This window comes from Homalodisca vitripennis, chromosome 5 (genome assembly GCF_021130785.1).
Source record: "Homalodisca vitripennis isolate AUS2020 chromosome 5, UT_GWSS_2.1, whole genome shotgun sequence".
Lineage (NCBI taxonomy): Eukaryota > Metazoa > Arthropoda > Insecta > Hemiptera > Cicadellidae > Homalodisca > Homalodisca vitripennis.
Window position 1 is genome coordinate 148,621,279 of NC_060211.1, and position 27,584 is coordinate 148,648,862.

The window sequence follows — 27,584 nt, forward strand, 5'->3', positions numbered from 1 at the left end:
CTAATGAAAAAAATATTTTTTTCGGTCCAGAGATTTCAGAGATTTCTATATAATTAGACGGGAATCCCCAAGTACATATGGAAATAACGCGATCAATTAATTGTGATCTACTCGTTTGCACTAAGATTAATATTACCTATTGAAAAATTAATTAAACACTGAACTACAATAGATTTAACTATCATAAATTTTGTATAGAAGCAGGCGTGATTATTAGTATACAGATACGCAGGTAAATGCGTGAAATGGAGGGCTCCGCTGATGTGAAAATAACAAAAGGAAGTTTGATTACAATAATTATAATTATGGTGTTTATTATTTGAGAGGGAACGCTTTGTCAGAAGATCCAATTATTCGATACGAGAATAATTACTTGTATAGTAATCAGCTATCAAAGCCACCAAGTATAATTAAAATGAACCTACAATGTAAAAAAAAATATTTGCAAAGGAAGCAAATTTCCTTGTCTCGGTTGAAAACATATTCTTCTATTATTATTTATAAGGTATTAAAACCATTAAGTGCTAACCAGTATAGTACAATAAAATGTTGCATCTTTGTAATTAAAGCTCTAAATAAGACTACTTTCTCTCTCTCTCTCTCTCTCTCTCTCTCTCTCTCTCTCTCTCTCTCTCTCTCTCTCTCTCTCTCTCTCTCTCTCCTCTCTCTCTCTCTCTCTCTCTCTCTCTCTCTCTCCTCTCCTCTCTCTCTCTCTCTCTCTCTCTCTCTCTCTCTCTCTCCTCTCTCTCTCTCTCTCTCTCTCTCTCTCTCTCTCTCTCTCTCTCTCTCTCTCTCTCTCTCTCTCTCTCCTCTCTCTCTCTCTCTCTCTCTCTCTCTCTCTCTCTCTCTCTCTCTCTCTCTCTCTCTCTCTCTCTCTCTCTCTCTCTCTCTCTCTCTCTCTCTCTCTCTCTCTCTCTCGCTCTCTCTCTCTCTCTCTCTCTCTCTCTCTCTCTCTCTCTCTCTCTCTCTCTCTCTCTCTCTCTCTCTCTCTCTCTCTCTCTCTCTCTCTCTCTCTCTCTCTCTCTCTCTCTCTCTCTCTCTCTCTCTCTCTCTCTCTCTCTCTCTCTCTCTCTCTCTCTCTCTCTCTCTCTCTCTCTCTCTCTCTCTCTCTCTCTCTCTCTCTCTCTCTCTCTCTCTCTCTCTCTCTCTCTCTCTCTCTCTCTCTCTCTCTCTCATCTCTCTCTCTCTCTCTCTCTCTCTCTCTCTCTCTCTCTCTCTCTCTCTCTCTCTCTCTCTCTCTCTCTCTCTCTCTCTCTCTCTCTCTCTCTCTCTCTCTCTCTCTCTCTCTCTCTCTCTCTCTCTCTCTCTCTGAGAGATCCAGGTTCGAGTCCCGGCGGAGCAAGTACTTTTTGTGAATCAATGCTTATTGAAATTAAAATTAGGCTATTGCCACTTCTAAAAATGTAATGAACACACACATATATATATATATATATATATATATATATATATATATAAAATTGTGATATGCATATGTATTATTATAATATATAATACATTAATGGCGCATATCATTATAATAGAGTTTGATTTGTAATAGGAAAGTAGATATAACATTCTGTCTGAAAATACAGGATATTTATGTTAATATTTGTTAACACACATACTAATATGAGAAACAAAAATATATAAAATAAAAAGCAAAGAATAAAATTAAAATATTGTCAATTTTGAAAACATGCACTTTTATTTTACAATATTCTTTGTAACTTACCAATAACGAAAGTTCCTTGAATTTTTGTGTACCTATATAACATTGGCATCTTGTTCGAAATCTTTATCACGTGTATTCAGCTAGCATTAGATAATTCTTTGTTGAAGAATAAAAAGACTGTGCCCAAGGTTGGATTCGAACGCGGGTTTCTGGAGTGATAAGCTGAAATGCAATCCACTGAGCTACCAAGGACGGCATGTTATATGGCACAAATTTCAAATATTTATAGAAATTTTTACCAAAGATATAATTTTTGTTAACTCATCGAAGTTTTCAAACGTCTTGTCTCAGTTTTTAAACGTCCTTACATTACACTATATTTAATTACCAAACAATTTAAATATTGGAATTAATAAGAAAAATTAAGCTCATAGTTTTCAAAGTATTACTTAATTGAAATGTTCTAAATACTGTTCCTTACCATAACTTAGCTAATTAAAATTAAGAATCATCTACGTTTAATATATTCAGTACAAACAACGAAACTATTAACAGCAAACTGTTATAATATACTAAAACAGTAAACAAAAAAATTCGATCATCAATAAATAGATACATACGTAGGTAAGAAGGTCACAGGATATAAGTTATCTATACATATAACTTATGAATATAGTATTACAATAACTAAAACTATAAATAATGCAAATTATGAGATATTATGTTACTAAGTTTACTCTTTGCTTATACAGTGAATTAAATTCACTGTCAGTAAGAATTAATTACTAAGAAGCGCTAATCGTTAAAGATAAGAAAAAAGAGTGTGACTTAACAGATCCTTCATCTAATGTAACTATCCAGTCCAAATATAGTTGTCACAAAGACTGTTCATCTGGACGTGTAATATTTCATACAACATGACAGTTTGTCGAGGCTGTATTTAAGTATAGAACAACATAATCTCAATATTTAAGTACAAAAATGTACACTCTTATCACCAGGTCAAACAACTTTGGGATGAAGTATTAAATAATTTTAAAAACCATAGAAATACCATACTACCATAGAAAGAAACTCCGTCGATGGATTATGCTTCTATGTACCCGTGAGAATAATGTTAAGAACATACTGTAACAAAGCTCCCAGATGCATCTTCTTCGTATATCAAAGCCTCCTTTGTAATACCGGCAGACTTGAAGTGTTTGTGCTTCTTTTCGTTCCTCGTCTTTATCGTAGTTATGTACTTTGTATAAAAAGTAGCATTTGAAAGTTTTCTGCATCACAATGGCTATGGTTATCAAAGAATGTTCAGATATGATTTTCCACACTAAGTAGGCATTGCTTTTTGGGCTTTCACTGTCTTTGGAATAAGGCTTTTAAGAAACTTGGCTTGTATAAGAAATTGGTTTTTCCACTCTAAGGCTTCGATTTATGATGGTGGTTAGTGACTATTTAAAACTTACTATTATGATAAATAGGATAGGTTATCAACTAAAACAAGTTTCTAAATCAAGGTGAGTTTAAATCCTGCTCAATTTCTCAACTATTGGTACACTCTTCTTCACTTAGAATCCAGGTCAGAATTTAAATAAATTCGTTCACTTTTATCCATGCATTTCGATAATGCAAGAAGAAAGAGAATTTTGGATGTTCAGCATCAATCTCATTTCTACAATCCTGCCTCCACCATCACTGAATCGTATGGATAATACTGTAGCTAATTAATCTAGAGATAATGCGTTTAATCCACGGAAGTAGATAAACTTAGAAAATGAGCATGGATCGTTTTTCCTTAAAACGTTTAGTCTAATCAATTAAAATGCTATTGGGGTTTATAAATCTTTTGAAAATGTTGTGATCGAACACATCAGGATCGTACCAAACGTCAAGATGGTGTGTCATGGTGGTTAGAGCTATTGTTCATGATTCATAAAATGTGGCAGTTATTTTACAGTAATGGCTAGGGTCACATTTAGCCAAATGCGGTCTACGTAAGAGGTAATGAGCTATGTATCATTAACCCTCTGGTGCAAGTGAAGTCCCAGTGTCAAAGGCATGTGGGGTTTATGTAATTAAGGAATTAAGGACGCAAAATCTCCAACATCGTCTTCTCGTTTTGTATAATTACTCGTTGTAGGTTATGGCCACAGCGCGGAGTTCTTTGACTTTGTGCTTTAAAACTCAGCCGCTTTGACTACTTTAAACATTGCATTCTTCGAGGTAATCAATAAATAATAAATAAATTGGGGCATTTAAATTGGTGCAATAAGTGAATGTCATCGGTAAGGTGTTGTAAATCCAATGGAGAGAGTGTCTTGAATTATATTACTAAGGAATAATTAGAAAAAAACATATAATTTTTTGTCTTTCGTTTCGACAATTTTAAAATTCCTTGTTTTTGTACAGTAGTGGTTTGATATATATAGGAAATATGTGCTCACATGGGAAAGTTTACAGATAATTTAATTCAATTCAGGCAGTGGGCACGTCTTGCCGTTTATTGTTACTAATGTATTTTAATTATTATTTTAGCGTTATTGATAAATAAATATCTTTAGTGATGATACTTAAAATGCATTCTTTTAAAAACAAAACTGGAAAGGTACAATTTGAAAATTTAATGCAATTAAGCGCATTCCAATTTCTCTTTTGAGTAATTTTTCTCCCTGACAGTTAAACGAATTTTATAACAGTAGGATCTCTGTAATTTAAAGAGAAGATTGATTCACTGAAATACGTTTTACTGAATAGTTTTTGTGTCAAAGCAGAAACTGTGACATACACCACTGCAGTTAAACCCGGGAACAAGTCAGCCACAGCGAGTTAAAACCATTTCCGGTAAATATATTGCAGTCACGTCAGCCAGCTCAGTGGCTTCATCTGGAAAATGGCACGAGGACTTTGAAGTCTTGTCTAAAATATGGTACAACAGTCTACCATAAAAATCCTTAAAATGACAATTTTAAATTAAAATAAAACGTTATGTTTTTTTAAAGATTAGATATACTCCTGAATTTAAGTTTACACAACTTTCAGCAATATTTTTGGATTGTATTCCTAGCATACTCTAAAATTTACAAAAGCTTTGTGTCCATTCGCTTATATTAGAACCTTTGTTGTACCTCTGTGCGTACTTAAACTTAAGGCTTAAATGTTTTAGGTGTAAAAATATATTATGTGTATAAATATCATTTGATAGGTTCCAAACAATACGAAAAAGTAAGATGGAAAAACATTATGGTTGCCTGTAAAGTCGGTTTTACGGGCGAAGATTTTACGTGACAACGTCTTTTTCTCGGTAGAATATTTATTGATATGAATATTATTAAATTGCACAATAGGAACAAGGAATTGAATGAAAATAAGAATTGCACAAATTTTAACTATAGAAATATATTTTGTTTACTAAAACATTGTACATAATTTGAAATTAATTAAAATTTGTTATTGTAAATGGTAAAGTTGAATAAAACATTTACTAAAATTGGAATTTGAAATTCTTGCTAAACACAGTTAAATTCTAACTCCGCGCGTGGTGATTGGTCGGTTTAGTTCGTTTGTTTGGTCGCACTGTTATGACAGGTTAGAGGTTATAATTTGTTATTTTAAATGTTTGACTAGCAATACGCGCTGTTTCTTCTCAATCGACTGAATTACGATTGATTGCAGAGTGATTTAAATTAATAATTTACTTAACACTATCAACATTTGTCAATAGTATGACATAACCTATAAACTCAGTTTCTCAACTTTTGTGTCAATCTAACAATTAATCAATCAATCATAGTTTACGATAATGAAATATCAGTGTACAATTATTTACCTTTATTGTTGTAGTTGTTGTAAATGACGAATCTAAGCACTCCACATTTTCACGAATAAACATAGTTATCTGCTTTATCCCGTGCGGCGGACCCACAGTTATCTGCTTTATCCCGTGCGGATCCCTTGCGGCGGACCCACTGGACGGGCATCGTAACGTTACCGGGCGTTACACTTTTTCATGAGTGACTCCGAGCCGCAACCTAATTTAAGACGTTGTCACGTCAAAAACTGCCAGAAGACAAGACTAACTAAGCAATCTATATGTTAGGTGACTCACAACATAAACTACACTTCGGTTTTACACTACAAAAACGTAAATACCATTAAGGGTATGATGAACCCTTTGTAAATAAAAATTTCAAGTATCCACTTGTTCTCAAATTATTTTCATTCCACTATAAATCATTAATAATTCCATTAATAGCGTTAAAAAAAATAATGATTTTATCTATTGTCAAATTATGTTAATTTATAACAATAAATTTCTGCATTTTATTATAGCACTCTACTTATCGAATTGCTTGGTTATTAAAATATAGAAACCATTCTTCTGAAACATCTTTTAATGTGAAAAAGATGCGTTTGGCACGTTCTTCCTCTAATAAATAGACGAACAGCGAATTTTTAATCTTGGTACGATAACATATTACTTAAAATGAAGTAATTTATAAATAATAAAGTATACTAACACTATTTATTGTATAAGTAATGTACTACATGATTGTCTATAATGATGATTCTCTTATTGAAAGAAAGTGTTCAGTATATTGTTCCAGGAATGTTATAAAATGACTACCCTCTATTGAAAATGCTTGAAATAATACGGGTTGTCATTTTTTTAAACGAACTATTCCATTTATTTGATACACCTGGCAATCTTAATTGTGTTTAATTCATAAATGAGATAACGGTCCTCAAGGGGTTCTTAAAATGTAAGTAAATCTCATGTAATATTTTTAAGGTTATAGTAAAGCCTAAAAATTGTATGTGAGCAACTAACAAAGCTAGATATTAAATGCTACCTTGCAGAACTCGATTCTCCATAGGGGCAGTCAAGTAGTCATGAGAAATAATCAGGGATAGTTCACTATTTTTTAGGGATATAAATAGTGTTCTTTACTAAGATATAAGTGAAGCAGCCGAAAGCCAATTTCCATTGTATAAACACACCCCCTGGTCATTCTATAAATTACAGAGCAATTTTCCCTATGAAAGAAAATTATCGTTAACCACACTAGTTTGGTAGAGGTCAAAAAAGGTATATCAAAAGGGTTAAACTTATGAAGTGATAATTTTTTCTGACATATTTTGCTTACCTTCACACACATATTCCTATTAATACATGAAAGTAAGTGCGAACTTAGCGTCAGCTAGCCGTATTAAAACTGCTATTAAGCTGAAATTAAGGACTTTAATTTCATTGTCTGATGCTCATATAACTATTATTTATGTATCTGACGATAAGATTAAAGTGTGTTTTACTAGCGCAAATTAAGGTTACTTTCTTTCTTATAAGAAAATTAGATTGATAAAAAACTCAAGATATGTAATTTATTTAATATGCAATATAAATTGGCCCTTAGACTAAACTTTGATATTGTTTCTTCCTTCGAATTACTTCTAGTAATAATAATTGTACTTACATTCAGCAGAACTAGATATAAACAGAGGTATTTATATATTGAATAAAACAGGCAATGTCAGTTGGTGAGATGTACAACGAATGCTATTGATACTAGAGCTATGATACACCACCCACTGGTTGGTATCAGTGTCACAATGTCGAGTGCTACCAGACATTCTCCAGCATTCAGACCACGCTGGGTAGTGTTTAAGTTGCTTCCACTTGCACTATTCGTATCGAATTACACCAGTTATGCAATATACGTATGGTTTTCACATCTATCGAAATAGTTAAAGCCTCTTTGAAATAATTAGGTTATTTTCGACGGATAACCTGTAAGGATAATGGGATCTGATGAATTTGCCAATCATCATAATTATGTTGCAAAAAGTATAACACTACCTTTTGAAGATTGGAATCCATCCGCTTCTTCAGCTGTCACATCAAATCACAACGTAAATTTAAGCACACACAAAAACCTCTTTTTAAAATAATGTATTGCATGGCTATATATTTCATCTGTTGACATGAAGAATTGGATCAGTACCAATACTCTAAAAGTAGTGTTTTAAGTTTTTACAACCTCTAACGAAAGCATAAATGTTTTAGCACTAAATATTAGAGAGGTTAACCATGTCGATTTGAACAGTATAGTTTCACACTAAAAGGATATAATACACTAAAGTGACTGACAGACTGAAAAATATCAAAGAATGAAAGAAAAGGAAGAACAAATATGTAAATTGATATTTGTACACGTGTGAGGCAATAAGGCAAGTCTCTCATTGCAAAAGAATCAAGATAAAAATTTTCTGTTTTTATATATTCCTTTGTGCTCTTAAATCTGTTATATAAATGAGTTAATATATCAGAATTCGGAAGTAGAGAAAGAAAAGAATTCAGACGAATTGATGAATTAATCATCTATGTTTTTATTAAGACAGAGAGACGATGGTCAAATCCTTCCTCACCCTGACTTTCCAAAGCTCCACAGGTTTTTATAAACTGGGTAACATTACATGAACATGCTGAGTTTCTCTACCTATTCAAATCTACTTTAATTAACTGGTCAGCATTAGGGATGCATGATTTTAGTTAGTTGTAAATGCTAATTTGAGAATAAAAGCATAAATTAATTGAAATGCACGTTGATAAGTACAGAAAATGTAGAGAAGCTTCATTAGATATGCACAAGTTGTTTAATAGTTATTGGGTATGATAGATAAATGTTAAATAATTAAGCTATACGACTCTATTCTTCCATACCATATTGCATCAATGGGACATATTTTATAAAAGTTATTGCAAAATCCATTTTCTCTTGTAAAATTACATAGTTTTTGCACTATGATGGGACATAGGCTACTGTATTCTAAAATAATTATTCTGAATTTGTGTCCAAATATTTTTGAAAAGTAGCACTAACAGAAATTGTTTCTTGGATGGAAATTGTAAATATAGAACGGCAAACGAAATAGATTTTCACTCTAAATCGTATGAGTCGAGGTGATAAATTGGAAAAATTTGGACTCAGCATTGATTCTTGTGGATCTAAAGATTTAATGATAAAAAAATGTCACTACTCCATTCTATTATGTATGATACATGAGAAAACGCTGTGGTTCACTTATACAATTCAATTTCAACTTATAAACATTTGCATAGGTGTGGTACGCTAGCTATGAGTCTGATTGTGCATCTTAAAATGATTTTATGCTGTTATAAATTATTAACAATTATTTAGGTTTATGTCAGACTAGTTATGTAAAAATGGAATGGCGTATGATACAACCCACACACACTCAATATGACAGCAGTTTTATTAAAACTTATTGAAATATTGAAGGGAATGTTATTTTATATTTAAAAACGTGAATCTGATTAAAGTTTTCGGCAACATTGACAAAGATAACACGACCAAGTTCTATGTAAGTACTGAACACAACATCCCTCTCGCTCAGTACAGAGCTTTAAAGTTATTCCTCTTCTTCCTTCGAAGTTTTGTAATTAAAGTTGTTCGGTAACTTGTCGTTTGCCTTTGTTGTCCTGCATAGATCTCTGTACGTTTTCGATTGAAGCCCAGTTCCATGTTGTGTTTTTCATGTTTTGCATTTACATTCTGAAAACTATGGTTAAATACACATTTTACAACATACTTTTCCCTTTTTCCTTCTGATTAAACGTTTGGTTAATTACGATTTCATTATTGCACTATTAAGCCAACACATTAAATTAATATTCAGGTATAATACCCAAAAAAACGTGGAACATCTAAAACAAGAATTGAGCAGTTGTAAAGTGACCAGAATGTGCCTAGATAATAGCTTACAGAATGAAGTGTGTGTGTACCTTTTATTGGAAAAATTTATCATCTATTGCTACAAATTCCTGTTACAGAGATAAAGGCGATTCAGGATTTTTTTTTAAATTTTATATTGTCAATTACTAGCTTTTGTATTAACAAGTTTTATTAAGAACCCTACATTCGTCTGTACATCTACACAGAATGGTCTTAGAAACTTGAATCTGGATGTATCGGTTCCTTTTGTGTTTTAAGAAAAGCTCTTTTGATTTAGGGAAGAGAAAACGTAAAAGGAAAGTTCATCTGTATGTCTCATCTGTCTGTTCGAAAACTCTGAAATATAAGTATTGAAAATGAGAAATCGCCAAACCATTTCTTAAAAGATGAAAAAATGATTGACAATTTATATTCCGTTAAAATTAAACGTAATTTGTACTACTTAAAATTTATACATTCTTGTTTGTGGTATTTGGAAAATATCATTATTAATAAAATAATATTCAACAAAGATTTTTACGAGGGTGAAGGAACAATCTAATTACAAATAAGTCTTTATACCGGTATTGAATGCATATTGAATGGTTTTGTTTTGTTATGAAATACATCATGAAAATAAAATTTAGGAAGAGAGTGCAGTTTATAAAATATAAAAAGAGCGTTCTCTCTATTATACTTTACGGTAAAATGGAGAGTCGGCCAGGGTTACCACACCCTCGACAATACCGTTGAAGGGCGTTCCGGTGAAACAACCCTTTCCAATATTAAAACCCATATTTTTATCTCTCATCCGTACTTTCTCTCTCTCTAAACCCAAGTAGGATTTACACAAACTACGACTTTTATAAATACAAAATGTCTAAGAATAATATAATTGAAATCAATTTTAAGGTTCTCAATAATTGTGAAATTTAAAACCAACAATGATTTTCACTGTTGATTTCAGTCCATTGAAAAATTCCCCGAAATTAGGTTTTTTTTGTACATTATGAGTTATATTTCTGATTCATGACAATGTCTTCTATTATTTGTACAATTATTTACTGCCCACTTTATATAAAAATTTATTAAAGACAGCATTTTTAAAACATGCGAATTTTGCTATAAATTCCTAATGGAGATTCACTATGATTAAATGAACGATTAACTAAATTTGTCATATTCATTGAGATTTAGTGTATAACAGAACAATGACCACTAACTCCCTCAAAAAACTAAAAACGTACATTACTTTTTATGCTGTAACTTCTGAAATGATGAAACGAATCTTTGTATTATTGCGAGTTGTATTATTGTATAAGTGTTTAAAACAATTTCTTATTCTTTTATTTATTTTATTAGACAGCAACAAAATGTTTTTATACAATTAAGTTTAAAACAATTACACAAAATGTGCATAGTTTAAGAAACAAGAAATAAATAAATATATATATATATATACAACAGTATTTAACTGTAATATGCGACCATGTAAAATTAGTTATCTAACGTCAAAACTCGTTGTTCTACTTTAGTAAAACATTAAAAGACTACGTTTAAGAAACAATTAAGAGGCGTGTAAAAACTTATTGAAGTTTAATACTAGTAAACAAGTATTAGTGTCAATGGAATAATTATGGAATAAAATGTATTAAAAAGGCTAAAATAATAGAAAAGTAAATTAAATGCATTGTAAATGCCACATTTATAGGAGACGTACTTCTTAACTTCATTGCAGGTTTTGTCTTAACATTTATTTTTACTAATATTATTTTTTAACCTTAAATTAATTAAGAGAGTAATCAAATAAAAAATGGCGTTTTGTAACAAACTGCACGGAGTTTACTTAGATCCAGTACTTATAACCTGTTCTTTATGATAGTCGACGATAATTTGTTTTGTTTTTTAACTTAAAATTAGTAATAAAAATTTAGAATCAAGAAATATACTTCAACGCAATATTTTGTTTACTAAACTTCTGCGGACACATCTCACAGAGCTATTGGACAGTTTTAATAACTTCTGGAAAAATAAACTTTGCAAATGTATTTTCCGGTTGGGTGTACGTGTTGTCTTCCTGAAACATTTAACTGACAGATGTTGGCTGTTGGGTCATTTATCCACGTGAGTGCGCATTGCCTGAAATGTTTGTTTCAACGAAATGGTTTTCTGTGTCTGGATGAGCGTGGGATTGGTACAACAAAAAGATGTAAAGTATTTCTATTATAAATAACTTACTGCTAAAGCAAAACCTAATTTATAAAGTCACGGCTTGCAGATCATAGACTTATGTTGATAGCATATGTTGAATTTAAATATAGCCACGAAAGTATGGATTAATTTGACATACTGTTTCAACTGCACAGAATAATTAAAAACTGTTTACAAAATATTTATAAAAGTTATAACAGTAGAAAATTGAGCAGAATTACGTAGTTTTTCGTATTACTTAGTCTCAAATGTAATGTAAAATTATGTTTGATGTTATTTAAACAGAACATGGAGAAGATTAAATGTAGCGTTAAAGATAATACTGGATGACATTTGAAATGGGAATTTCGTTCAAACTATCACGTACTCGTCAATCAGTTCAAGTTGTAAATATGCCAATAAATTCAAGGTAATTGCTTCTACTCAATCTTGATCCTTCTATGATATCAAACCGCGAAGAATATGTCACTTTTGTTACAATTAAGCATTGAAAAATAATTTTGACACTTAAGTCATGTTTATAAGTGATGACATATACGTCACAATTTTTATATTAAACGAGAACAACCTACAATCAAAGATCCTGTTAAATTTATGGTTGTACTAAACAAGGTCGCTTTAAACAATATGCCTTGACTAGATGGATTTTAACGAATTTATAGGATTGACATCAGAGAGTATGGCTTAATGTAACATAACAACAATAATAATATGCGGGAGTTCCTTGCTGAAGGACCTTCGTTCACGAAGCAACTCATAATGCTACTTATGACTATGTAATGCGTAAGTGATAGTATATATTTTTTAATCAACCTGACACTTAAAATCGAACATGCTATATTCTTGTTTGATTCAATACATGAGATTTCCCCTGCTCTATCTAGATTATCTGGTTGGTACATTTAGCAGAAGCAGATGTACTAAATGTATATTTAAGATAATGAATATTTATTTCGAAGGCATCAAATTGTCAAATCATTATTTCATTGCGCAGTCTCCTCAAGTGATTATATTTTGCCTTGGAAGCGTTCCTAATGTTAAATATTAGATGTCTTCTTCTGAAATGGAAACAACGATAATAGTAGTTGTGGACAGTCAGATAGATCATAAATACCGATTTATAATCGATTTGACTGTCCCCACCCTAAGTAAACTTAATATAAGCAAATGCCTTTTACAACGAAGATAAAATGAACCATTCATTTTCTAAAACACAAATGTGGGCTCGAGACAGAACCTGTCACATGCATCACTGCAGAGGTGATTAAAACCGGAAGTAAGGCAGCCGCCGCGAGTCAACATCATTTCCGGTAGATAGATTGCAGTCACGTCTGCACAGTGGTTTCATCTGGGAAATGACACGAAGACGGTGAAGCATACTGCGAAATATGGTGCACCTCAATGATGATGCCTTAAGGTATCTTCATCATATTTCACAGTCTAGCATTGCAGCAGTGGTTGCTTATTACGTTTAATAATGATTCATAACTATAATAATCAGCTGTTAATCAATAATAATATTTTTTACACCCATATTGTAAAGTGAAATGTCTTTAAAACCTGTGCCCTAACAATTGACGATGCCTATTTCTCTCTTTCTTGTACCAAACAATTCAATGGGGTATATGCTGTACAAAGGTTGTTTGACACTTTGGCTTCTCCAAAAATATTCTTACGTAATGGCTTATTAGTAAAATAATTGCAGTTCCTTTCCCAGCTCCACATCGTGAATGTAATTAAGGTGAGTTTCCAAAAATACTGATCTGAAGTTATGATAAAATGCAAAAAAGTATGTTCAATTCCAAATTAATTATGCTGTTCCTTAATCACTGTCATGTTTGTAATTTTTTATCACGCCACTGAAAACTGCAGTAATTTAAAGTGGGACATTTGGCAAATTTTTTTATCAGACCCCAAAAACGTAATGATACAAATTGTAAATGTTCCACATTAGTATTATTGAAAAGATAATTAATAAGAAATTTAATCATGATAAGAAATCAGTATTTTAAAAATATTTAATTTTCTTAATAATATGCAACTAAAAGACTAATTACTTTAGTAATATATAAATATAAGGTAATACGTCATTGAAGCTATAATTTACATAAATACCCTAAACATTAAACATTTTACTTTTAATGGGTTGTTCCTGCCTGATTCCTAAAATGCCTAAATTCGCAACTTAAATGTTTGTAACTCAGGTGGAGTTATGAAAAACAATTTTCCAATTCTTCTGTATTTATGAAAGGTATGTTAAAGGGTAACTGAACTTACTCATCGTTGGTTTGAAAAGTCATATTGTTTGATGCATACATTATCCCGTTTCTAAATAGAACGGTTACAACTTATTCCTATGGACTTTTATAATATATGCAAAGGACAAATAGCTGTACAGTCCAGGTGGTAACTGTGCACTGTTTACAATCCACATTTTACAAAGCCCATTTCACAGTACCGCTTCACACTCGTAAACCTTTATGTTGTCGTACATTTAAACTGAAGTGTCGTTTAGGTTTATATAGTGTTCTAAGGCTGTAATATGGGGGTCCCATTATAGTGACCAAATATTCCAGAAATGTTTTAAGGGCATCAAAATAATAACAAACATTAAATAGGTTACATGTCAAACAATCTCAATATGTATAAAGCCATATTTTTGCATTCTGTTCAAAGTTGAAGCTGCATCAATGTTATTTGCCACATATAATACAGTATGTTGTTAGTATCAATAGATATAATACTGACCAATTAAGTTATTTACTGTTTCATTATGGCTTAGTTTTTAACTTATTTATTTTATAATTTATTATACAATTTATATACTTTGTAGGTCTTTTTTATTAATAAATGATAGCTTAGTTAAATATTAGTCACAAAACTAATGATCCAAAACTGATCATAATAATTTATTATCTTTTCAAATAATTTTTATCGATTTTAATAATATTAATTATTTGTCCTGAACTCTTATTTAGAATGCCATCCTTCGAATGTTGGTAACATGTAATTCAATCCAATGGCTGCGATTTGATCAGTATACTTTTTATTAAGCATTGTTTGTTAAAAAAAAAAAAAACAGTTCAATAGCTTTAATTTGTGAACTAAAACTCTGATAAAACGAATGCCTTAATTTAAAAAAGTATTCAATTATAGCTTTGTATTTATGGATGTTTATTATCTTCTCCTCGACTGCAATCTCATCCAGGTTGACCTTGAGTTTCTAACCACAAAAAAGTTCCGCTAAACAGTTTTATTTACGGCTGACGACGGTTTAATCTGAGATCTGGAGTAAAAATAGAAATATTACAATTACACTTTCTGCAAACAAAATCATCTTTGCACATACTCTTGTAAAGTAAACAAACATATCTTGTTGGCTTTTTATTTGAAAATTGCAAATAATATGCAAAACATTTTAAAATAAGCGTTGTTGAGAAAAATATATTTTGAAACAAAAGATATGGGAGAACACTGCCATTAGATTATATTGCTACTATCATAACATACTTTAAAACCACTATAATCCACTACTATTGCAATTATTAAAAAAATGAGACAATTCTAACTAATTTCCTAATTACTAAATGGTTTCCTCTTACATTCTAACAGATTCAAGTTGGATTTGTTACAAATTATGCATACTGTAGAAAAGGTGGAAGAATACAATTTAGTGCCGCCCAGGTGGTAACACTGCGCCGCCTATAATACCAGTCCATTCATGCTACCGCTTCACCATCGTATCGCATCGTAAACCCTTACGTTATCGTATATTTACTTTAGATTTAAGTTTAATTTATATTCGAAAAGGGTGCAAACTGTTATTATAACAGATTGCCAAATTAACAATACGCTGCAATGCTCATTCAACTAGTCCTCGCTGGAGTTTGAAATAATAATTAAAATAATTATGCCAACTGCTTTTTCAGATGGATAATATTCACTTTTAATACTTATTGACGCTAGAAAATGACTTTATAGAAATGGAAAGTACTTGTTTGATGAATGTACGTGTTAATGTTATTAAGTTAATAAGTACTTATTCGATCTTAATATAAATTACTTTCCACTTTGCTCTTGTGACCCGTTGTCTTGTAAAACCTGTATACTAAGTTAATTATTTATTACTAGTCCATTAGATTTACAGTATCTAAGTAATTTAGTTACTTAATTTAAATCATAAAGTTGTTACAAAGAGATTTTGTAATATATTTCTTGAAAAGAAATAGTCTTATGGCAATAACATGGTTGATTACGTATTTTACAATCCACTTTCCTTTTTTAATCCTTAATCTCTTATGTAAATATAATGTATTTATTAATCAAATTGACTTATAGTCGGGGAGTTAGTTAGTTTATATCAATAGGTAGTGGATACATAATCACATGAACTATAATTATTAAACGTGTTAGTTATTTTTCTTTATAGATGTAATACAAGTAAAAATAAAGATTTATAAAAGTGACAAAACTGTACTTACTTACTTAACTTAGCCATTGCATCCCAAGATACCCTCCCCGGCGACAGCCTCCCCGGTCTTATGTTAATTAACGAGTTGTTTGACAAGCTGCCAGCTTGGCACCTCATTACTCCTTTTTTCGGTCTCTGCAAATTTATGCAAAGCGTTCTCAATTAGCATCTGCCCTGCAAGCATCGCTCCCCCATCTTCGTTAAGCATTTCTTCTAGCAGAACGTTTCTGCACCCTATCAACTGTGTAGTTGTAGGGAAAATGTTACTGCTTCGTCAGGAGATAAACGAGGATGATTTGTTTGCAATGCTGTTAAGTCAAATACCGTGTTTAAATTTGTTTCGTAACGGAAAATAGATAGGCTGCGCATAATAGAATTTAGTTTAAGATCGAGGCAAAATATATTATGTGAAATGTTTAATCCTGAGAATGGGTTATCACGTATTGGAACATATATATATATATATGTTCCAATAATATTCATATCATATCATATCATAATTATTATACGTGTTAGTTATTTTTCTTTATAGATGTAATACAAGTAAAAATAAAGATTTATAAAAGTGACAAAACTGTACTTACTTACTTAACTTAGCCATTGCATCCCAAGATACCCTCCCCGGCGACAGGGGATATATATATAATGTATATATATATATATATATATATATACATACAGAGTGTTCAAAAACTGTCTAAAACTCTGTTCAGATATTATTTCAGGACAAAATAAACCAAAATATCATATTTATCCTTGAAACTCGAATAATTGCTGTTGCAGCAGACATTTAGTTTTTTTCTCTTAATTATCTTTTACTCTTTAATAAATTTAAATTTTGTATACACCTTTATAACGCTTGGCCGAATTACTGGAAAATAATATATTTTTTAACATCTTTATTTTTTTCATTCGTGTTTTGTAAAACCCATAAAAAATATCTAATAACTACATACTTTGAAAAAGTAAAAAGGGTTTACATTTTTGTTTGACAACGTAATTCAACGATAATAAGTTGAAGAAAATTGGTTCAAAATGAGCAAGATAATGCGCTTTTAAAAAGTCAAGAACTAAAAATTACTAACAGTTATTATGTGACCACACTGCTTGTGAACCACAACAATCAGCTGTTTTAATTTTAGCTGCTCTAATCAGCTCCTGTAACAATCAATGGTCATTTTTTTACAAAGGGCTTTATGTTCATGTTCGATTTTGAACAGCCATGATGTCATCTGCGTTCGTTCTGTAACATTATCTATAAGTCAATCGTGTAACACGAGTGATTGTTACAGGATTGTCTTCAGAGCTGTTCTACGTGAGAGATGGTGTCGTCAACACGTATGCGATGAACTTCATAGTCCCGGTCCCCGCCAACATCACGGCCCTCCACTTCTCCTGGCAATCCCTCGCAAGGAGTCCGGTACGTTTTGGTTTTATAAACGAGTTCATAATTAAGTTATTTGTGACTAAATAGTTTTATCAAATTTGTAAATATGAAATATATTGCGGTGTTTTAAAGATTAAAAATAACAACTCTAGTTTTCGTGATGTTACCAACAGTACTAAACAAAAGAAGAGCTAAATTTATTGTTACTTCTAAAATATTCAGTACATATCAGCAAAAATACAACTGCGTTGAGAGCTGAATAGTTAAGGAATGGAATAATCCATATTACCTTTTCTGCTTTCACAGCATATCAGGCAAGGCAATACGTTTGGGGCAATGAAGGTAATTGACCAGTAACGATATTCACTACAATGATAGTATTTCCACTGTATTCTTCATTCACATCAATTTATGTAAAGCATTTTGGCAAACCATATCAACAAAAGAACAAATAACTTATTAGGTAACAACATTTTAATATATTAAAATGGCAAGAACCTATTCATATATTAGCAAATTGTATGTTTATTTCATTATATGGTTATTACCAAGATAATAAATCGAAATGAGCCTTATGTTTACGATTAGGATTAGTCACCGACCTCTTGTGAGATATTCCTCTGAGGAGGGGAAGAGTCAATGGCAATCCATCTTGTGTATATTGAGTAATACACACAATATAAATTAAACGCCGGTATAAGACTCTACAATCATTGGCTGTAACTTTATCGTTAATATAAAACTAAATAGTGACTGAGTCATGGATTAAACAGTGGTTATTAAATTGTGCAAAACTTATGTATTGACAGAATTTCGTTGGTTGTTAATTTAACAATAACAAAATAATGGCTGATTTAATTAAATGTGAAAGAGTAACACCCCTCTCTTATGATAGAACACCAACAAGTGGTTGAGTTCCTTTGTATAGTTCGGTTTCAGTCATGTAGTACAGTTCCGTCATATAGTTCAGTTCGGTCACAAGTACCAGTTCTATCATGTAGATCAGCTCATGCAGTTTAGTTACATCATCTAGTACAATTCCATGTTGTATTTTGGTTCTGCCATGTAGTCCAGTTCGGCCTTTCAATTTCATTCTGTTACTTATTTCTGTTCCGACCGCTTAGTACTGCCGTACTACCGGCAGAAAATATGGAAGTGTTTCCATGTAGTAAAAGAGTGTACTTTCGTTTATTTAAAATAAAGTAGCTCCAGCAGGAAAACGTTACCGGAGCGGTCACTCCACAATATAATTGGAAATGGTTTTGGATTAATTATTACGACTACGCAATACAAAGATTCATTGTAAATAAATATTAAATTATTTGGTAATTAAATAATTTTATAATTTTCAGCCGATAATCAGTATAATAAAAGTTAATTTCTAAAATAGAAAGACAGGTAGAAACAAATCAACAAAACATCAAGAAGATCAAAGAGAGACTGTAAGTTAGTCATACTTTCTTAAAGAATTTTAAAGGTTTGTTGTAAGACACGTCCACGTGTTATAGACAGAAAAAGTTATATACACACATATTTATACTGCAAAATTTGTTTCTATGTATCGTTCTCACTAAATCGTAGACAATTTAAACATCAACAAATCCTTTAATCGGAATGTGAACATCATAATAACTATTTTAAAACAAACATAATATTGTGTAGATTGGTATTATGCTATATTATGATCATCGTCCCCTAAATTATGATTTAGTCCACAACTGATACTTGCACAGCTGCCGTACGTGTGGGTGGTGGAGTACAACAATCGCGACGCTATGCTGGAGCCTCTGTTCAACATCACAGCCCGGGGAGTGATCCCCACCCAGGTCCAGACGTTCAGCGTGGCACTCCCCTGTACGGGAGTCAGGAGTGCTGAGGTGAGGGTCGTGCTACAGCTCAACGTCACCTCCTACAGTAGGATACAGAACGACACCTCTCTCTACTTCCGGCGGAACAAGATTTGCCTCAGAGGTAAGCGCATATCAGCTAAAACAGTAAATGCGTTCATAAATGAGGCAAAGTTTGAGATCTGTCTTGACTATTATTTAGGTGAGTCGAAAAATTTGTTTTCAATATTTTCTGAAACACAAGTACGAGTGGTTGGTGGTTACGTCAATCGGGTACTTTGTACATAGGCGTCTCAATGAAAATATCTGAGTATTTTATGGTGACGAAGAGGATTAGCATTGAGAGCTGACAAATGAAATTGATTAAATCTTCACCGGCCATAGCAGTTATTCCCTCTCCTCTTATTCGAATTTTCAATGTAAAATGTCGTGCAACGTGTAGTTAAATATTGATTTATAATACCAATAAGTTTTATATTTTGAATTAAATTTCAAAATCGAAAACTACAAAAGAACATGTGTTCCTTCTTTTCTCCATGGCTCTACAAGAATATTGTAAAATTAAGTAATATATATTTGAGCAAAACTTGTATACCAGATCTTCGTAAATAGTATGACATGATTATTGGCTGAGCTTTAGTGATGCCTATCACTCGTAGGATTTTCATTTCTGTTTGTCTGTCTGTCTGTGTGCACGATAATTTGAGGTCTGTAGACTTAAAAGTTGCCATTCATTCACATTTTTGTATGAGGAACACTGAGTTCGATGATGTTTATCACTTTACGAGATTTGGCTGAGCTTTACGGAATATTTTTACAATGGTCTTACGAGTAATCATGATAATAACGAGAAAATAGTAGAATACATAAATTTGTACATTCATTTAGTACAACCATATAGGGTTTCCACTTGTGACTTTTTAATTCATGATATAAAAATAAATTGTAGAGTAGAAAGTCAATACCTGTCCACTAGGCATTTAAAAATGAAATTAGTTTAGGTTTAAAATTGCATAGACTAAACAACCCTAGCCAGTGTGGTCTAGCGTACAACTACCTTTTTATTTTTGAAAACAATTTTGTTTGTAAGGGCAATCGATATTTAAAATATACAACCTTAAGAAATTAAAGCTTTTATTTGTAAAAGATACGATCTAGTTACGAAAACTTGTAGGTTGAAAGTACTTAATGATGGCAAATGTCTGTCAATCAGATTATACACCTATACTTGAGTGAGAGACTGCGGTATCGGGATGAGGTCTCGCAGCGTTTCAGCCGCCACCGGAAGGTTTACTTCCATAGAATGAGACTTGAGTTAGGCCGAAAAGGTTTTCCTGTTTTGGGCCAGCGTTATATAGTGACCACCCTGGTTTTCTGCAGTCCCTTTTCATTAGTTGTTTAAAAATACTGTAAAAGGCGCAATTAGATACTAAAATTTGACTTGAGTTATCCTGAAAACCAATTTGTAACTGAAGAACGCTTGTAAATAAAGGTATTTTTATTTATTATTTATTTAAATATTTTATCGACAGAAATACATACGATGCAATGCTATAAATAGTTTGGAAATGTTTTGTTCACACACCGTAAAACATGTATATATTCTGTACACAAGTGAGTCTAATTTCGGAAAGTGTTTTAAAGCAGATAGCCGGCGTTTAACCCTCGGAGAGGATTAGTGTTCCCAGACCGAGCTGTTCCAATGAACTCATTCACTCTGGGAGCCTTCCGAACTCATGTTTACAAATAAGACTCTTTCGGCTGCTTTTCAAACTTCTCTGCCAAAACCACTCTCACCTAATGCGGTTGGGATTATATCTTTATGTTTAATAGTGTATAATTAGGATCAGAACTAAATACAGAATTAGTTACCCGAACTTGTCTTGTATGTTGTGTTATACTGTGTACTTAATATGGCTACTATTAAAGTAGTGACACACGTCAAAGAACATACTATTTGAAAATAGGGTTTACATGGCAAGCATCTCTTACAGTCATAGTATACTGAGTGGACATTATCTCATAAAATTAGGGCATAGATTTATCATACAATAAATGTGTAGAGTAACGTTTATCTTTTATGTATCTTTTAAGTATAATAATGGTTATTACTTTATATCATTAAAAAAAGATACACCAGTTCATACTTAAAAATGTTATGAAACATAAAAATCATCGATGATGTGTAAGATAATAGTAATAACGAAAATTAATAGGTTTAGTAATAAGACATTACCTTGTTTTTTTTTTTATTTATTTCACCGACCTGGGCCCTTCAACTTAAATTCTGCCATAGTGTAAATCTAGATTTTTGGTATTTACAATTTAATTATTGTTCAACTTTAATCTAAGTTTTATGTATATTTTTCTCTGATGAAAGTAAAAACTCAAAAAATAAACTTAATATATGCGTAGTAGATAAATAGATCATGTTTATTTTAGTTATAGAGTATGTCAGTTATTAATATCTACAATAACGAGGAAAATGGTTATGTACACATTTCTTATAAATATGTGTTTTAATTCTTTCTATTTTTTGTAACGTTATCAGATTAATATTTCCGCTAAAACTCAGTTACAACTCTGGGTTTTAATATTTAAATAAAATGAAGACTATTTTAAAATGTTGCAATAATGCAAATCATACTCTATACCAATGGAGTAGTTATATAGATTAGAAGCATTAACTTTAATATTAAATACTTATTTCATAATCATTAGCAGTAATCTATTCGTCACTGAATGTCATACGTCAAAATCCATTTGCTAATTATAATTTTAGCTAGAGTGGTCATATTTTATACAATTGATTGATCATATATTATATGATCTTTAAATATTATACTATGAATATAGATGGGAATTTTAAATTATATTTTAGGAATTAGTCAGTTAGTCAATGCTTTCCTATAGATACCACTCACGTATTTCAGGTTGTATTTACAGATTTAAGCTGACTGCCTTTACTAGTCAGTGAACTAGGTGACTAGCTGCAAATAGGATTTTCACATATTTGGACTACCCTCTGGTTGCAGACTATCCTGACACGGAACCTCCTCCCAGGAACGACTCTATTCGCCTTGACCCTGGCTCTCTGACCTCTACCAACGCCACGTTCTACGTGGCCGTGTCCTGCGCATGCGTCATGATCCTGCTGGTCGTCACGGTGACGTCACTCAGCTACGTGCGCAACAACAAGGGACGCGCCCAGGACTCCTTACAGTCAGTACAACGTCTATTATATCGACGTTTTATGCTTCCACGTTTAATGGACTTATTTATTTATATTAACCATTGAAGTGTCGGATATATATTTTTTACTCCACCCCTAGCGAGTAATAACCTTAAACAAATTGACGTTTGCTTTTAATAGTATTTGATTAGGATTTCTGACGTTATCATAGGAAGTAAAACTTGAACACTGACTTTTTAAATCTTTGAAGCTACGAGCTCGTAATTTTATAAATAAATACTTATAACAAAACAAAACTTATATTTTTCCAATTCTATGAAAACAGGAAAAAACTGTTAAAATTTAACAATAACAAAATGGAAATCGCAATTAAATTCATCCTAAAATTGTTATAAATACTGTTCAGATGTAGCATATAAAACGCAATTCAATATAGAAACATAGTTTGTACGCAAATCTCACAAGTTTTCATTGTTATCCTCTCCACACGAAAAACAGACATTGAACGTACCAGCGTACATCGCAAAACGTGGTTCGGTTGCTGTAAAAATCAGTTTTGAATCGATAACAGGCGGCCAAGAACAAAGAATGGAGAACAGCTGTTTTCTGGCGTTTATTAACACTCCAACGAATTTTATTATCAGTTTTAAGAAGTTCGCAATGGATAAAAACATATTGGATTGAGACAATTCCTTTCATACGAGTGGGGACTCTTTTTTACCGCTTGGGATTTCCCGTAATACGCGTGGGAAGGGTTACGGGTTGCGATTAATCCTTCTCTGTCTGGTGCACAGATTTTATTGTTATATTTTTATACTTTTAATATTTGTTTTTTGACTGAATATTAGAAATCTCGTACCATGAAGGCTATTTTTCTCAACCGAGTAGTGAAAAAGTATTAGATATAGAATTCTATAAGTAACAGTTCCCTCAGTGATCTTTGAAATACCTTATCATGAACTGTCATATTCTGTTATGAGTTGATTAGTACATGATCTTTATTCAATTTAATACATCATTATGAATTGCTGCATATAAATCCATATTTCATTCATAAATCAAATCAGCAGGCAACATATATAACAATTATTGAAAGTGAAAATACATAGGTATGGTATCCAGGTATTTTTATAAATAGGAAATCTCGGTAAATAAAACCGTATTTCATAGAAATATTTTCCACGAGCAACATATATAATGATATTCCAATTCAACATGACAGGCCAGGGAAATGACCCCATCTAGGTACAATTTCTGAAAAGAAAAACGTCGAGGTGAAAACATATTTCACAAATATAATATTCACACGCGACTTAACATATCTTGATCATGGTTAAAACTGCTACTGCATAAGCCATACCCTGGATATTGTGACACTCACCAAACAATAATTTCTTACATTATATTAAAACATCTTAGTCTTTTAAACTTATAGCAGCCCCAAGGTAAATTATTTTGATTTCCGAATAATAAATCTACGTGAAAAATATTATAATGTACAAATAAAAATAACTTTAGATATTTAAGACCATATAAAAGTGTGTAACTTATGTTATGGATCCATCAAGAACCACTTCCAAATTTAATCAATATTTATGTGGCTTTTAACAAACTACTCAAAAACACGAATGGCAACCCCTCTCACGCTGACCCAAATTCGAGCAACTTGTATCACTGGTGACTCGCTTTGCGTAACAAATTAATGAAACTGATGCAAATTATATTGGAACAGAACCCAAACTCAATTATAAACACAAGAGCTGTCAAAGTCAACTATGAAAGGGGATTGTGTTACATTGTTTTTTTCGCTGTCCAGTTTAATTACAGAACTAATCTGTGTGCAGGTCGCACCTGTGTTACACGTTATAGTGTGAGCATCCAGTTTGATTCTCCCTTGTCGATTGTGTTTGTATCGTCGTTTTACACCCGAATTGGACGTTATTTATCTTTAAAATATGTACTACTATGAATTTTTGTATTTTTAAATAGGTGTTTTATGTAAGGAATATTATGGAAATATCTAAATTTACTTAAATAGTGACCAAAAAAATTAACTAATGGGTAATATTCTAAAAATTATTAATGTACAAACAGTCAAAATAGCTACTGCTTTTTTATGGAAAGCACATTAAGTTTTCTGGTAGTTTTTGAGATGCTAACTAAGAAAGTATGATAACAAAATGATAAATAATAGAAAAATGCTAATCCTATCAAGTTTTGCTGAAAAACGTTTCATCGAAAAAAAAAATACAGCTCTTGTAAAATTAATTCGTGTACTTAAAGACAAAAAACACACTTTATTGAGAAGGATACATTAAAAAAGAATATTTGGCCACGCAAATTGCATTTAAGTTGAGCATTGCAACTGTCTAAATTCAATAAAAATATTTATTCTACTCCCCGGAAATCGAACTCTACCTTCTCTAGGTTAATATACACCTACGCTACGGTGAAAGAACTTGGATGATTACGGGAGATCCATGAAAGTTTATGAAGGTCCATCACTGAGAATGCTATTTCAAGAACTCTTACAATGGGGTCACACATTTTTACTTTTCTGTTGTTACAGCACCAGTTATACGAGCGGTGCGTACGCCGGGAACCCCAACGTGTTCATACGTCTTAACAGTGGGCTGAGCGGAAGCTACGCGACTATCGCTTCTTGTCACAAGCCTCCGCTAACCCCCACTCCATCACCCTACGCCACATCCTACGTGACCACGGATGGCAGTACACATCACGTCTACTGCAAGCCTGCCTCTACCCGCGCATCCTCCAGAGTCTCCTACTACGCGTCTTCTCCGCTCATACAAGTGCCTCAGGTAAGTCTGCACATCCACGACCAACAGGTCTATTTTAATTTGATAACTATTAGCGAGGAATTATGTTCACTTCCAATACTTAAAGAATGGTGCATAGTCATTATAGTTGATGTTGATTTTGACTTACACGTATACTTTTCACAGTTGATAATTCTTAGTCAGATTTTTACTTTTCTTAGATTGAAAACCATTTCTAGTTAACAAATAAAACTTTACTAATTTCTGATTGTCCTCACGTGATGCCAAGAATGGCCCAGCTGTTATAGTTGATGACGTAGTTGATAGAGGAAGTACAATCTGCCAGGTTTCCAGTAATAAAAGCGTTATTAAAGAAAATTGTGCTAATCGTCATCATTCATCTACGTTTTGAGATCAATATCCAAATACTTCCCGACCAGATACTGATATTAGTGTATTATGGACTCTCCTACGGATTGACACTTTTGAAAATTCTGAATTTATGAGGGTATTCAGACTCATCTCAAATTTGAAGAGACGAGTGCTGTGTAAGGCAGTCGTCAAAATGTTAAAACAGTAGTCGACCAACGGTATCGGTTAGCCAATTTGGCCTTCCATCCAGATATGTTACAAGAACTTATGTTCACTATAAAATGCCTGATACGTTATAAACCATTTTAGGTGAGTCTTAGGCATGAGTGCAAAGATTAATGAACCAGTCAAACTAGGGAAACGGCCAAACACCACAGTCACGTGATGTCCAGTCCGGTAGACATCTCTGCCACTGGTCTCATGCGTGTGTTTATCGCAGCCGCGTGTCGATACACATTTGGATACACAAAATGATTTAAAATCTTCAGTATATGCAATGTAGTTAAAGTTAAGCTATTTAATATTTTTTTATTGTAAAAGGTTTATGTAAATGTATTTATAAATAGTTGAGATATGTGGATACTTAAATAAAAATTATGTAATTTTTTGCTTAATTTGGGGTGTTATTTTAGTGGATAGAATAGTAATTTGTTTTTTTTTTCTTTTAATCAGGAATAATTTTAATAATTAATAATAAATAATTTTATATTAATAATGAACCGGAAACTACGTGTTAAGATTTGTATTCTATAATACGATATCCATTAAGATAAACGATAAGGCCCTTAAATTAAAGGTTCACTACATAGAAGATTATATCCGTGTTCTAGTTGGACCCAGCGGACAGGGTGCGGCGACTGAACGTCTTGCGGAAGACCATCACTACCAAGAAGTTGCTGCAGGAGGGAACCTTCGGTCGCGTGTATCTGGGCTCCTTCCAGCCCGAGGCCGATCTGCACCCCCAGGATGTCGTCGTCAAGACTGTCTCAGGTCTGTCATTTTGGATCTTGACATGTGGAAATTCTATCAACAATGGGTTTAGATTAAAGGAATGTCTTCTATGGGTTACATAATATAACATAATGAATTGTAAATATAACATAAAGAAGTATAAGGTATACATTTATAGGGTCTACGAAGAAAATTATTTGAGTTTTGAACGGCCTCATTTAAAAAATATTCAAGATAACTAAACGATTTAAACTTAAATTTTAAGTTGAAATAGCTAAGTTTCTTTACCATAAGTTTCTTAACATAAAATGTCGACTAGGCATGCGCAGAATAGCTGCGCTTTGGCAACCCGCTGTTGTGACTGACACGCCTGTCACAAGTCGCGAGTAAGATGTTTACAGCGCAACAGAAGGCACAGTGTGTTATGTGCCGTTAAAAATCATGGCATTCTTTCTCAGAGACTGTATTCATGATTGAATAATTTTGAAATTGTTGACATAAAAAAACCGTCACTGCCTTGCACATATTCTTCGCTATTTTTTGTGTTACAGACAACAATTATAACAAGATAATTGAACTTAAAACATTTTATAGTAGTGTTAAATATTGTTTTTTTTATAGTTGTATTTATGTTTAATTATATTTTGAAGTAAATCTATAATTTTGTTTTGTAATCACTGGAATCTTTTGGTTTTCTCTCAAACCATTAAAAACCTTTTTATGAGATAAACTTAAGGATGACAACTTTTCCAAAAATCTGAACGAAGTTGACAATAGAGTAGAACAAATAGTTCAATATTATTAACGCATAAAGTCTTTTAATGTTCAGTTTCTGTATTTGGGTTATAACTATTACTGTAACTTGTAAGAAAACATCATCTGTTCAGTCCAATGTGTATTGAGGCAGTTTTGATGTACAACATGTTGATTGTAAATGACTCTTTACGGTGAGACTTTAAGGATTCAAAGACATGAACCGGAGAAAGATTTA

The 27,584-nt window shown here is 32.3% G+C and overlaps 1 protein-coding gene across 2 annotated transcripts in view; it reads left to right on the forward strand.

Annotated features, from left to right (window-relative positions):
• LOC124363015 (tyrosine-protein kinase Dnt-like) overlaps nucleotides 1-27,584 on the forward strand; it is an 89,859-nt gene that overhangs the window by 49,894 nt on the left and 12,381 nt on the right. For both annotated transcript variants that reach the window (XM_046818074.1, XM_046818075.1), the window contains exons 2-6: nucleotides 17,356-17,483; nucleotides 19,184-19,421; nucleotides 22,333-22,519; nucleotides 25,060-25,312; nucleotides 26,473-26,632. In XM_046818074.1, coding sequence (XP_046674030.1) covers nucleotides 17,356-17,483; nucleotides 19,184-19,421; nucleotides 22,333-22,519; nucleotides 25,060-25,312; nucleotides 26,473-26,632 — 966 coding nt within the window. The remainder of the gene's footprint in view (nucleotides 1-17,355; nucleotides 17,484-19,183; nucleotides 19,422-22,332; nucleotides 22,520-25,059; nucleotides 25,313-26,472; nucleotides 26,633-27,584) is intronic.